This window comes from Struthio camelus, chromosome 28 (assembly GCF_040807025.1).
Source record: "Struthio camelus isolate bStrCam1 chromosome 28, bStrCam1.hap1, whole genome shotgun sequence".
NCBI classification, from domain to species: domain Eukaryota; kingdom Metazoa; phylum Chordata; class Aves; order Struthioniformes; family Struthionidae; genus Struthio; species Struthio camelus.
Genome location: NC_090969.1, coordinates 304,839 through 317,884, shown reverse-complemented (window position 1 = coordinate 317,884; position 13,046 = coordinate 304,839). Strand labels below are relative to the sequence as shown.

At 68.5% G+C, this 13,046-nt stretch overlaps 2 protein-coding genes across 5 annotated transcripts; one reads left to right on the top strand and one right to left on the bottom strand.

The window, feature by feature from the left end:
• Positions 1-23: 23 nt before the first annotated feature.
• Positions 24-9,044, bottom strand: NEMP1 (nuclear envelope integral membrane protein 1). 4 transcript variants are annotated; one of them, XM_068921519.1, is made up of 9 exons: positions 8,734-9,044; positions 5,357-5,478; positions 5,036-5,255; positions 4,628-4,700; positions 4,172-4,265; positions 3,791-3,905; positions 3,288-3,513; positions 2,775-2,948; positions 24-2,264 (listed from the first exon to the last, which is right to left on the bottom strand). In XM_068921519.1, the coding sequence occupies exons 1-9, from the start codon at positions 9,014-9,016 to the stop codon at positions 2,084-2,086; spliced, it is 1,488 nt and encodes a 495-aa protein (XP_068777620.1). In that variant the 5' UTR covers positions 9,017-9,044; the 3' UTR covers positions 24-2,083. The 4 variants fall into 4 exon arrangements, with proteins under 4 accessions (XP_068777620.1, XP_068777621.1, XP_068777622.1 ...); XM_068921520.1 differs by lacking the exon at positions 8,734-9,044 and adding an exon at positions 7,099-7,251; XM_068921521.1 differs by lacking the exon at positions 2,775-2,948.
• Positions 9,045-9,341: 297 nt separating this feature from the next.
• On the top strand, positions 9,342-13,046 carry NAB2 (NGFI-A binding protein 2). The gene is made up of 7 exons (XM_068921509.1): positions 9,342-9,439; positions 10,884-11,693; positions 11,810-11,943; positions 12,173-12,227; positions 12,327-12,423; positions 12,514-12,717; positions 12,808-13,046. The coding sequence occupies exons 2-7, from the start codon at positions 10,896-10,898 to the stop codon at positions 12,900-12,902; spliced, it is 1,383 nt and encodes a 460-aa protein (XP_068777610.1). The 5' UTR covers positions 9,342-9,439; positions 10,884-10,895; the 3' UTR covers positions 12,903-13,046.

The following is a 13,046-nucleotide window of genomic DNA, read 5'->3' as shown; positions in this document are numbered from 1 at the left end:
CGGACAAATGAGGTCTCATCACCTACAAAATACACCTTTATTAAAAAAATAATTCAGTCATCAACTTGTGTTAAGCACACGGAGGGGACAGAAGAGCCGCGGCGCGCGGGCAGGAAGGCGTGCCGGGCTGCTTGCAGAGGCTGCTCACACCACAGCGGGGATGGAAGCACGGCAAGGGCAGGAGAGCGAACCTGGCACAGACACACACCAACAGCAAAAATGCCTACAGCTGCTTGGAGGAAGCAGCCCAGGGAGCGCTGGGGATCCCTCCCCCTTCCTCTCGTAGCCAAAGGGAGGCAATAACACTGAGACAAGGTAAAGGCTGGGCTGCGGGAGCCAGGCTGAGGGTAACAGAAGCAGCCTCTTGGGCGGTAAGGCTACAGCAGGGCAGTTTTATTGCTTAGAAAGTTGCATAGACTGGGGCGTCCCCTCCACGTTTGCGCTTCAAGGCGGCCGAGGACCAGTCTGTAACAGAGCCTGGCTGCCAGGGAGCAGAGCCCCCTCCCTGGTGCAGGGAAGGAGCAAGTACGATCGGGGTCAATCCCTCTGCCCCACGCCAGCTGGGGAGGAGCGCGGCAGGGACAGTCCCCACAAGTACGGGGGATGGCAGCAGAGAGCAGTACCTGCGGAGCCCCAGCACACTTGGGAGACTCACCTGCGCCACAGCCACTTCACACGGGGCGTTTATAGGCCGCCGCAGGAAGCACAGGAGTTGCCCCATGCTGGGAGGCAGCCAGCAGCCCTGCTTTGGAGTCGGCCTGGCCTCCCGGCCTCCAAGCCAGCTGCAGAAGAGCCCCCCAGGGACTCTCAGGCTCTGTAAACACCTCACATTTCCTCCAAAGCTGGAGTCTGGGATGGCTGGAGGGCAAGGAGCTGTCAGCACCTAAACACACAGCAGCCGAGGGAGAAGGAAGCACATTCACAGGTCCTCAGCCAGGGACTGCCTGGCAAACAGGAGGGCACAAGGAAGCACAGCGAGAGCGAGCGCAGGGCTGTCAGCATGGGGCTGCCGCATCACAGCTGCAAGGGGAGGACGGGGCAAGCCACACAGGGGGCCGAGCAAACTTAAGGGCCTTCTCCTGAGGTCGGTAATGCCCACACACAGCCCTCCACCAGCAATAGGCACCTGCAGAGCCACGTCTCCGCCCAGGAGGAACTAGGGGTTTTGGTATCCACGAGGGTTTTGAACCAAGTCAGAGTTGCAGCTGAACCACTTGGAGCCCTTGGGTGTCTTTGGTAAGCAGCAGTGTGAAGAGGAGCAATTCACCCACGTCCCAGGCCCTGCTGCATCTGGAAAGCCACTCTCTCCACAGGCAGCTTCACAGCAGGCAGGTGCTGAGCACATAGACACCAGAAGGATACGTGCAAAGTTCATCGCGTGTACACGTCATTCCTCCACAGGCATCTGCATGAGACAGACTTTTCACTCCCTTCCAAACCCCAGCAGGAACAGAGGCACTCCATCAGAGCAAGGGCGCTCAGCAGTCCAGAGGCAACAGGGTGGGGACGAGGGCTCCCCATCAGCTGGCTACAGCAGCGATGCTGAGGGACAGTGAGCTCGGTGCACTCAGAGTCAATACAGTGCCCAAGGGGCTGGGAGGGAGGTCCCTGCCCACCTCATTCACATACTAGGAGGCTCACACGCATGCACACCAAAAGCCAGGACAGCTCCAGTCCACTCTCCCTCAAGAGCAGCATCCCACGTCTTGTCAGCACTGTAGGCCCTAGTGGCCTTGTGGTCACCTCCCAGGACCAGCTCCCTGTGCACCCGCTGTCAGCGCTGAGGGCTGTGCTGCTGAAAGCTTTCATGCCTCAGCCTGGCAGGAACTGGCTGGGGAAGGCAGGGGCATCAGCTCCCCTTATCCTCCTCCCAGTTTGGCTCTGCTGCAGCATTGATCATGGCCCAGCTCAGGATGGGATCTGAGATGCCAGGCACAGGCACGCCAGCTCTGCCCATGCCCTGGCTGATGGTTTCACCCCTGCTGCAGATAGGGCTGTGTCCATGTGCACTGCAGGTGTCAGGGGAGTGGGGGTAACAACAGCTGTTCTGCCCCTTGCCCTTGTGGGTCCAGGGCAGCTGACTTCAATCAGCATCCAGGTGATTGTGGGACAGGGAGTAGCTCATGTGATCCCTATCGAAGGAGTCATCCTCCTCCTCAAAGAGCTGGTCCTCGAGGAAGACACCGCCCAGGCCATACTCCTGCTCGTGGACAGAGACCTCATTTGGGGTGAGGTGAGAGGCGCCACCCACAAAGTCAGCAAACCTAGAAAGAAGCCACAAAGCAGCATGTTGCACACATGCTCGACAGTTCCCTGTGAACCTCTGGCACAGGAGCCAGGGATAGTTTCAGCGCCCTGGCACACCAGCTCAGCCATGTGGTGTGGCAACGCTGTCAGCATGCACAAGATTGCGCCCTGTCAACCTGAGCCCCCGTCCGTGGGGTGGAACTGCGGATGGAGCCCAGCAGTGCTGTGGCAGAGCGTACCACCTCCCTCCGTGCCTGCTCAGACACAGGCAGAGCCATGGCTGAGAAGTGGCCTAACATGGAGGAGGTCAGGCCACGACTGGGAGAGCTGTTCTGCCCCTTCCCTTGTGACATGCCCTGCCTTCAGTATGTCACAGGCCTTCTGTGCCTCAGTGTCCCCATCTATAAAGCTGGGGGTGGCAGCCCTGCTCTCCTTTCACCTCAGAGGCATGCACAATGCAACCCCTGCGCTCAGAAGCATGTGGGGCGCAGGTCAGCCGCCCTGAGTGTGCTGCCATGAGAAGTTACCTCTTGGGAGACTGGATGCGGGAGACTGCAGCCCAGGCAGAGAAATCTGGGCTATTGCAGTAGCTTCGCAGCTCCTCGAGAGCCCTGCGTGTCTCCACCTCGCCCTGGACGCGGTACTCCTCCTCTGTCAGCAGGCGAGGGGGGCTCGGCCCGAGTCTGGCGCTCTGCACTCTCCTGCCAGCAGAGCAGCACCAGTTACTGCCCTCCCAGCCAGGGCAAGACCCCCCACCACAGGTTCAAACCCCCAGGAGAGCTGGGGCAAGGGCTACTGGCAGAAAAAGAGCAGAGCACGTCCTTCTGGCCTCTGCACCCTACTCCTGAGGGGGACTCCCAGCCATGAGGAGCTGTTCCCCACACATCCCGGGCGAGAGGAGACAACCCTCCCCTCACTGCGTACCCCTCCCCAGGCCCCAACCCCAGCAGAAATGCCCTGCTCCTGCAACCTGGGCTCCTGCTAGCAGCTCGCCTGGGCCAGGCAATGGCTGGGAAGCAGGTGAAGCTAGCAGCCCTCACCTGTAGGCAGCGTAGGCCCACTGCAAGGGATAGTCCAGGTACTTGGTGCAGATGGCAATGACCACCAAGGCCAAGGCGATGGGGCGGATCTGGATGCCTGAGTACATCAGCAACAGGCCCAGGAGCTGCAGGGTCCAGGAGAGCAGGTTGATGCTGCGCTCGTTCTCCAGCGGGCCATATCTGTAGCACACACCAAAGCTCACAAAGCCCACAAGCAGCAGGTAGCCTGCAGAAGAGCACAGGGATCAGACGGGAGGGAACCAGCGTAGAGGCACTCTCACAGCACTGGCTCAACCCTGCCTGAAAGGAGCTTGCTGAGCAACATCTATCAGAGCTGCAGTTAAACCCAGCCCTAGAGCCCTTCTCTCTCACAGCAGCACCAGGGCAGTATCTGTGGCAATGAAGAGGGCAAGAAGCCTCAGCATCTTTCACCAGCATGTTGCAGCTCCAGGGAGGAGTCGCACAGACTGATGAGCCCGCAAGTCTGAAGGGCCCACACTCACCTAGGAGGTACTGCCAGTACGACTTGCAGATCTCTCGTAGGTTCTTGAAGATCAGCTGAAGGAGGTAGAGGGAAAAGGACCAGCCTCCTACCAGCAGGAAGTAAACAGGACTTTTCTAGGAAAGGAGACAGGAGAATCAGGACAGGCGGCGGCTAGAGGGCCCTTGTGGCTATACCCGCTCCCCCCAATTGCCAAACCTTGTTGCATGCAAAGCCAGACCCACAATCCAACTCCCCAAAGCCAGGTACTCCAGCACTCTCACCAGCACACCTGTGCAGGTGTGAAAAGGATTATTATGTACCAGCTAGCCCCAGCTGCTGCCATCCAACACCTCCAGACCAGCCTGGCTGCTGTGGAGTCTCTAGAGAGCCCAACACTCACCTTTGGCATGACCTTGGACATCATGTAGATGAGGATGAGCAGCGAGGCCAGCAAGCCAACGCTTATCCCGGCCGAGTAGTAAAAAAGCTGGCTCCTGCAGAAATCACACACACACACAAGGTGTTTTACAGCTGACAGGATGCGTGTGCGCAAACACACCTGCTGGGAGCAGCCCTTTGAGAGGAGAGTCTGCAGGCAGCCAAAGCCAGCCAGGGAATGCCTACCCCAACAGCCAGTGCCATTGGAAAGACACCTTGCATCCTGGAAACCCAGAGAAGCTGTGCAGAGCCCCACAGACCCCTCACCTTTAGAATCAGGCAGGGCACCCAAGTGCAGACAGACATATACTCTGCTGTTTGGCTCCCCCTTCCCCAGCGTGCAAGCAAGCAAAAAACTTACCCTGCAAACCTAGCACAGCTTAGCCCCCAGCTCAGAGGGTAAAAGGAGGTGTCTCACCTGCTCAGCATGTCCCCACAGAAGAACAACAACAGGCCCAGGAAGAAAACCAGGAAGAGCTTAGGGTCAAACCCTGGAAAGAGAGCAAATCCAGGTTGAGGGACATCCTGGCATGCTGCCCTCTGTGACAAGCTCCAGCTTACCACACTGCCACAAGAGCTGGAAAGGGACAGTGTCCAAGGCAAACACCTGAGAAGGGGCAGAGCCATCCATCCCCCCACTTTACATCCCATGGGATGGGGCATGCTCCTCTTTTTCCAAGCCATTCTGCTATCCAGCGAAGGACCAGCCTTGCCAGCCCTCAGACCATGAGGCCTGTACCAGGTCCTCCTTGCCCCCTTGAGCATCCTGGCACAGTCAAACCCACCTCCCAGCCCAGCAAATCCTCCCACAGGCAACAAGACCTACATCGGAAGAGAATGACGCAGTACGTGGTGCCATTCTCCAGCAGCTCAACCTTCAGGCAGGTTTTGTTGCTGTAGAGATCCACATCAATGCAGGTGTTGTTCAGCTTCTCCTTCAGGAAGGAAGAGAAGAAGTTCCACATGTTGAATTCCTCCAGCTCCTTCAGCTCCTCCTCGCTGTCCACCTGGATGACTCGGATCATCCTGCTGCTATTGATCCGGATCTGTGAAGGGGAGGAAAGCAACCCGGGGGGGTATTGCCACAGCTGCTGGAAAGGCAGGAGGGGCTCAGCCCCCTAAGAGAACCTGCCTTCTCCTCTCTCACCTGCATCCTGGTCCATATGTCATGCCATTGCGGGACTCGCGTGTTGGTATAACAGAAACGGTGGGAAGCTGACTGACTGCACATATGACCCTCCTGGAGTGGTATGACTGATTCCTTGGCATCTTCACAGAGCAGGAGAAAGGGGATTTAGCAACACAAACCAAACATGAGGCATCTACTCTTGTATGCTTCAACATGAGCAACCTCCCACCAAAACGCATGGGTCCCCTTTCTCTTGCAGGAGTTCCCCCACATAATTATACCCTGGGTAGGAAAAATAGAAATCCTTTCTCTGTTTTCCTTGGAATGAATATACTGGCTGGCTCTTTTCTGGAATATCTGTTCCTGGGATTACCAGGAACAGCAGAGACTCTTCCCCTATTCCTCTTTCCAGTAAAATTCCTCATTCTAGAGCCATCCCTAGCTCAGAGAAGAGCTAAATCCAAGCCTGCCTTCTGCATGAGCTAAGGTGTCAGGGTGAATTAGGTTCCTGATTCCTATGAGACAGGTCTGGACAACAAGCTATCCAAAAGCCCAGATTCCTTTAGCAAGTCTCTTTCACAGCACCAGACCCTTCTTTCACACACAAGAGCTGAAGCACCCGGGGAGAGTTTTGCTGAAGAGCATGTGTCTTGCTAACAGGCTCCCCAGAGCGAGCCTATTCCCCAGAGGCATAAATATGCCTCCTCCCCGAGCTGGCTCAGACTGATGAATTCACAGGTTGCAGTGGTTGTTTGAATAATGTGCTGCAACTATTTACCAGCCAGCACGAGCTAGAAGAGAAATGTAATTACCTGAAAGCAGAATAACATTCAGTTTCCTGAGAAGAGCTATTCTAAGGGGACCGAGGGGGAAAGCAGCAAATGCTTGACAACCCTTTCTGCTTCATTTGCTGAACTGGGGCTGCACACAGCTTGGGCTGCTTAACTCCCTTGCTAAACAGCTCTGCTCCTCCCAACACATTGCACGGTTCAGCTCTGCTTTGCTGGTACCCCAATGAAGGGCTCCCTTCGGTCACTAGGCTGCCCTGGGGCCAGGTTTGGGTTGGTTTAATAGACTTGGGAAGCAGTCACATCACTTTCAGCCCAATATCCCACCCTCTTCTTGATCGGGAGAGACAGGCCACAGCTCCTGTGAAACCCAGTTCACAACTGCCTGGTCTAATCTCTGTTTTCTGAGCAGAAAAAGCCAGCGGGCCAAGCCTGGCGAAGTCACACTGCCCAGGGAGCTGCCAGCACCGTTCAGCACCTCTTTGGGCAACAGGAGAGAGGTGCAAACACTGCCTCAGAGCCAGGACGGCTGCGGGGAGCAGCTGCAACTGCAGCCTGGGAGCAGACGGGGCAGGATGGGGGAAACCAGCAGGCTGTGGGGCGAACGTCACCCCTGCCTCAGCAAGCGGGTGCAGGACCAGCGGGCCGAGACCCCGCTCCTGCTCGAAACAGCTCTCTGCACAAACGGCCAAGGGCCCCGCTGCTCTACAGTGACGTCACCGCCGCCAACTGGCTGCCTCGTGACGCCATCACCACCACCTGGCTACCTCATGACGCCATCGCCGCCCGGCTCCCCGCCCCTGACGTCAACACCGCCGCCCTGAGCCCCGCTGTGACATCACCAGCAGCCGGCCTCCCCCCACCGGGGACCCCCATGACGTCAGGGCCAGCCGGCTCCCCCTCCGTGCCGTCATCACCGCCCTGCTCCCCGCTCCGCCGCCCCCAGCAGCCCCAGGCCGCCGCCCCGCGCACCTGCGGCCCCCGGCGGCGGCAGCAGCAGCAGCAGCAACAGCGGCCCCAGGAGCCGCCGCCGCCGCCCCGCCGCCGCTTTCATCCCTCCCGCCATGGCCGCTCCGCCGACTTCCGCTTCCGCCGCCGCCCTAGCAACCGCCGGGATGGGCCAGCAGACGGCCAACGGGAGCGCGGGGATTGCGTGACGTCACCGCAGAGTGACGGCTGAGGGAGCCCATCCGGAGGACGCTGCAGCCGCGCGCGTGCGCGCCCCGCCCCGCTGCCTCCGGCCGCGCTGACTGACAGAGCTCTCAGCCTATCAGAGCAGGCCAGGCAGGAACCAGCCTTGGTCCCGCCCTCCGTTACCAAGGTGACGAGCGAGGGCTCGCGTCAATCCAAGGGCCGGCGGGGCCCATAGCAACCGCGAGACCCGCCTTAGCAACGACTCCGACAGGCACGCCGCTCAGCCTATCAGCGCCCGGCCTACCTCCCGCCCCTCGCGCCTGATTGACACGCGGCTCCACCTATCAGGAGGCGGCACCGCATTGTTTTTGTAGGGTCGCTCCGGCCGTTGGGGGGGGGGGGGCAGAGAGCGAGGGTCTCGGTGGGGCGACGCCTGTCCCGCCCCACCCCTCCCCGAGGAGTGTCGGTTCGCCGGGCCGCCCCCTGCCCACCCGCGACGGGGCGGCCCCCGTGGGGCCGAGCGCCCCGTCGGGGCGGCGGTGCCGCCCCCTGCGCAGCCCCGGCCCGGCCGTCGCCGGTCCCGGGGGGAGGCAACGGTTAAGGGCGGCCGCTCTGTGCCCCGCGCCCACGCGGAGCCGCCCCGCCCGTGGGGGGGGAGGAGAACCGGAGCCGGAGCCACCGCCCGCGCGGTCCCGCCCGCCCCGCCGACGCCGTTTGTGTCTTTTCGCCCTCGAACACAAGGACCTTTTCTTCTGCCCCCCCCACCCCCCCCCCGCCGCCGCCGCCGCGGCAGCGCTGCCCTCGGGGCTCCCGCGCGGGGGGGGGGGGGAGCGGCCGCCCCTTCCCCGCGGCAGAGCCCGACACCGCCCCCGGGGCCCCTCGGGTCCCCCCAGCTCGGGGGGGGGGAGGCGCATGCCCGCATGCCTGGGCCCCTCCCCGTGGGGCGCCAGGACGCCGGGGTCCCCGGCCCCGCCGGGGGCGGGCAGCGGGCTGGGGCGGCCTCCCCCCTCCTCTCCCCCCCCGGGTCCGTGGGCGGCGGAGCCGGGAAGCGGCGGGGCCGTGGGCGGAGGATGTGCGTCAGCCGGGGGCAGCGGCGGCCCTGGGAACGGCCCTGCCGCGCCGGACGCCGGGGTCCGCGGGGGGGGCGGGGGCTGGCCGTGGGAGGGGGGCGGGACGCCTGGGCCCCTGGCGGGGAGGGGGCCGCGCCCGGCTCTGGTGCTGCGGGCGCGGGACGCCTGGGCCCGGGAGGGATGGAGGGGTCGGGGGGGGGGCGGGCGGCGGGGCCGCTCCCGGGACAGGCGGGCGCGGGGGCGGCTGGAGCCCCGCCAGGCGCCGGGGCCGCGCGGTATAAATAGCGCCCGAGCCGCGGCGGGGCCGGAGATGGGGCGGGGGGCTGGCAGTGTCCGCCGTTCCCCCCCCCCCCCCCCCCCCGCGCCGAGCCCCTCCATCCCCCTCTGCCCCGCCGCTGTTCACCCTCGAGCCTACTGACGGCAGCGCGTCTCCTGAGGCGCCGGGCGTGAGCTGCCGCGGCCGGGGCTCCCGGGGCGGCGCCGGGATAACGGGGGAGAGGCCCCGGCCGCGTTGCTGTAGGAGCCGGGGAGGGGCGAGCGCGGCCCCCCCACCCCCGGCTCGGCGGGGAGCGGGCAGGGCCCGGTGCTGGGGCCGGGCCGCGGGGGGGTGGGGGGGTCTCGCGGATGCCGTCCGGCCGGTCCACCCGGGGGGGGTCCTGCCCCCGCTCCGGTGCTGCCGGGCGCATCCCGTCCGCGGGGCGGGGCGGTGCCGCTCCCCCCGGTTCTGCCGCCCCGAGGGGGGAGGGGGGGACGGCGGCGGCTGCCCGCGGCCCCCCCGCCCCCCCCCGCCGCGGCCGCCCGCGCTGCGCTCGGCGGGGGCGGCAGCCGCGGGATCCGCCCCCGGGGCCTCCCACGCCGCGGCGCAGCCGGGGCCGCTGCTATTTCACGGTACCGCCCGTGTGGGCGGCGCGCAGAAGCGGCGCGGCGCGGCGCGGCGGAGCGAGCGCGCCCGGCCCGGCCCGGCCCGGCACCCCCGAGCCCCGGCGCCCCCGAGCCCCAGCGCCCCCGAGCCCCGCCGCGGAGCCTGCCCATGCCCCGGCGCCCCCCCCGGGGCGCACGGCCACCGCGCACGGGGCGGGCGTAGCGGCCGCACGCGCCTCCAGCCCGCGGTGAGCGACCGGGGGGGACCGCGACGGGGCGGGCTCTGGACGGGACCGCGATGGGGCGGGGGGAGCCGGGCTGGACGGGACCGGGACAGCGGGGGGACGTCGGGGGTGCAGGGGGGGCCGGGCTGGACGGGGCCGGGACAGCGGGGGGACGTCGGGGGTGCAGGGGGAGCCGGGCTGGACGGCACCGGGACAGCGGGGGGACGTCGGGGATGCAGGGGGGGCCGGGCTGGACGGGACCGGGACAGCGGGGGGACGTCGGGGGTGCAGGGGGAGCTGGGGCTGGACGGGGCCGGGACAGCGGGGGGACGTCGGGGGTGCAGGGGGGGCCGGGCTGGACGGGGCCGGGACAGCGGGGGGACGTCGGGGGTGCAGGGGGAGCCGGGCTGGACGGCACCGGGACAGCGGGGGGACGTCGGGGATGCAGGGGGGGCCGGGCTGGACGGGACCGGGACAGCGGGGGGACGTCGGGGGTGCAGGGGGAGCTGGGGCTGGACGGGGCCGGGACAGCGGGGGGACGTCGGGGGTGCAGGGGGGGCCGGGCTGGACGGGGCCGGGACAGCGGGGGGACGTCGGGGGTGCAGGGGGAGCCGGGCTGGACGGCACCGGGACAGCGGGGGGACGTCGGGGATGCAGGGGGGGCCGGGCTGGACGGGACCGGGACAGCGGGGGGACGTCGGGGGTGCAGGGGGAGCTGGGGCTGGACGGGGCCGGGACAGCGGGGGGACGTCGGGGGTGCAGGGGGGGCCGGGCTGGACGGCACCGGGACAGCGGGGGGACGTCGGGGGTGCAGGGGGAGCTGGGGCTGGACGGGGCCGGGACAGCGGGGGGACGTCGGGGGTGCAGGGGGACCAGGGGGACGTCGGGGGTGCAGGGGGAGCCGGGGCTGGACGGGGCCGGGACAGCGGGGGGACGTCGGGGGTGCAGGGGGAGCCGGGGGGACGTCGGGGGTGCAGGGGGAGCCGGGCTGGACGGGGCCGGGACAGCGGGGGGATGTCGGGGGTGCAGGGGGACCAGGGGGACGTCGGGGGTGCAGGGGGAGCCGGGCTGGACGGGGCCGGGACAGCGGGGGGATGTCGGGGGTGCAGGGGGGGCCGGGCTGGACAGGGCCGGGACAGCGGGGGGACGTCGGGGGTGCAGGGGCACCGGGGGGACGTCGGGGGTGCAGGGGGGGCCGGGCTGGACGGGGCCGGAGCACGGGGGACCGGGTGGGTTGAGGAGGACCCGGGGGGAGGGGACCCGTGGCGGGGGGCACCGGGACAGGGCGATTCGCGGGGGCTGCAGAGTGGGGCGGTCGCGTGTCCTGCCCCACGGCGGGTGCTGCGCTCGGCCCCGGTCCGCCGGCAGGTGCCGACCCCCGAACGCGCGGGGCCCGGAGGGCGCTGGGGGCCCCGGGGCCGCGCGTGTCCCGCGGCGCGGCGCAGCGTGACGGGCGGCCGCCCCGCAGGTCGCCGCCGCCATGGCCCTGCCCCGCACCCTGGGGGAGCTGCAGCTGTACCGGGTGCTGCAGCGCGCCAACCTGCTGGGCTACTACGAGACCTTCATCCAGCAAGGCGGCGACGACGTGCAGCAGCTGTGCGAGGCGGGCGAGGAGGAGTTCCTGGAGATCATGGCGCTGGTGGGCATGGCCACCAAGCCCCTGCACGTCCGGCGCCTCCAGAAGGCCCTGCGCGAGTGGGCCTCCAACCCGGGGCTCTTCAGCCAGCCCGTGCCCGCCCTGCCCGTCAGCAGCATCCCGCTCTTCAAGCTGGCCGAGCCCGGCGGGCGCAAGGCGCTCAGCAACGGGCACGCCAGCCCCGGCGAGGCGGCGGGCAAGGCGGCCGGCGGTGCCGGGACGCCCCCGGCCCGCAGCCCCGCCGAGCCCGCCGAGAAGCTGTCGCCGTCGGCGGCGCCGCCGTCCTGGCCGGGCCGCAGCACGCCCGAGTCGGAGGGCGGCGGCGACGAGGAGCCGGCGGCTCCGCCGTTCTCGCCCGGGGGCGAGCCGGCGGCGGCGGGCGCCGAGGCGCTGGAGCCCGAGCTGGCGCGGACGGTGGCGGAGAGCGTGGAGCGGCTGCTGCAGAGCTGCCCCCGGGGCGGCGGCGACGCCGAGCTGCGGGCGCTCATGAAGCTCAACAAGAAGCTGGCCAAGGCGGTGGGGCACATCTTCCAGATGGACGACGGCGACCGGCAGAAGGAGGAGGAGATCCGCCGGCACAGCGCGATCTACGGCCGCGGCGAGGCCCGGCGCCGCGACGGCAAGCAGCTCAGCCTGCACGAGGTGGGCGCCGCCGGGGGGGCCCGGCCGCGGGAGCGGGACGCGGGGGGGGGGGGGCGTGGGAAGCCGGACGCCTGGGCCCGCGTCCGCCCCGCTCACGGGCGGCCTCTGCCCCGCAGCTCATCATCAACGAGGCGGCCGCCCAGTTCTGCCTGCGCGACCCCTCGCTGCTGCTGCGGCGCGTCGAGCTCTTCTCGCTGTCGCGGCAGGTGGCCCGCGAGAGCACCTACCTGTCCTCGCTCCGCGGCGCCAGGTGAGCGCCCGGCCCACGCGTGGGGCGGCCCCGCCTGTCCGCCCGCGGGGCGCCCGGCCCCGGTTTTCCGCCGGAGCGGGTCGCGGAGGGGGCGGGGGGGGGGAGAGCCGGGGCCGCCCCCCTCCGGCGCCCCCCGCCCCCGGCCCGCCCCGTCGGGGCGCTGCCGGCGGGGGGCGGCGCCGGGCGGGAGCCGCCGCCCCCGCGCCTGACGCAGCGGTTCCCCGCGCAGGGCCCTGCCCGACGACGGCGCCGCCGCCCCCGCGGCCAAGCGGCTCAAGCAGGAGGTGGGTGCGCGCGCGCGCGCGGGGGGGGGGGGGGACGCGCGCCCGCCCACGCGCGGGCGGCGGCGCGCAGGGCTGAGGCCGCGCTCGCTCCCGCCGCAGGCCGGCGAGCAGAGCCGCCCGCCGGAGCCGCCCGCGGCCCCGCACCGCGCCGGCCTGGACGAGGACGCCGCAGACAGCCCCGACGGCCACGCGCGCGGTGAGTGGGAGCCCCGTCGCGGGTGGGGCGGGGCGGGGGGGCGCGGCCGCCGCGCCGACCCCGCCGCCCACTGCCGGCCTGTGTCCGCAGCGGCGGCCGCCTGCCCCCGGCTGACGCCGCCGCCGCCCGCCGCCGAGCTGGGCCCGGGGCCGGGGCTGCCCCCGCACGGGCTCTGGAGCCGCCACCTGCTGCAGCAGACGCTGATGGACGAGGGGCTGCGCCTGGCCCGGCTGGTGTCGCACGAGCGGGCCGGGGGCCGCAGCCCCTGCCCGCCGGGGAAGGCGCCGGCTGCAGGTGAGCAGCGCGGGGGGGCCGCGGAGGGGGGAGTCCGCCGCCCCCCGCCGCCGCCGCCGGGCGCTGACCCCCGGCCCGCCTCTCCCGCAGACTTCGAGGACGGGCTGGCCGAGCGGCGCCCCCCGGCCCCCCCGGAGCCTCCCCGCGGCGCCGTCAAGGTGGAGCAGGAGACCGGCCGGCAGTGAGGCCCCCGCCGCCCCCCGCCACCATTAACGAAGCAATAAGGCTCGGGGACGGGTGCCCGGCTGGCGCGGCGGCGGCGGCGGCGGCGGCGCCTCGGGGTGCCGGGGGGGCTCGGTGCCCCCCTCCGCTCCATGCACCGACGCTCA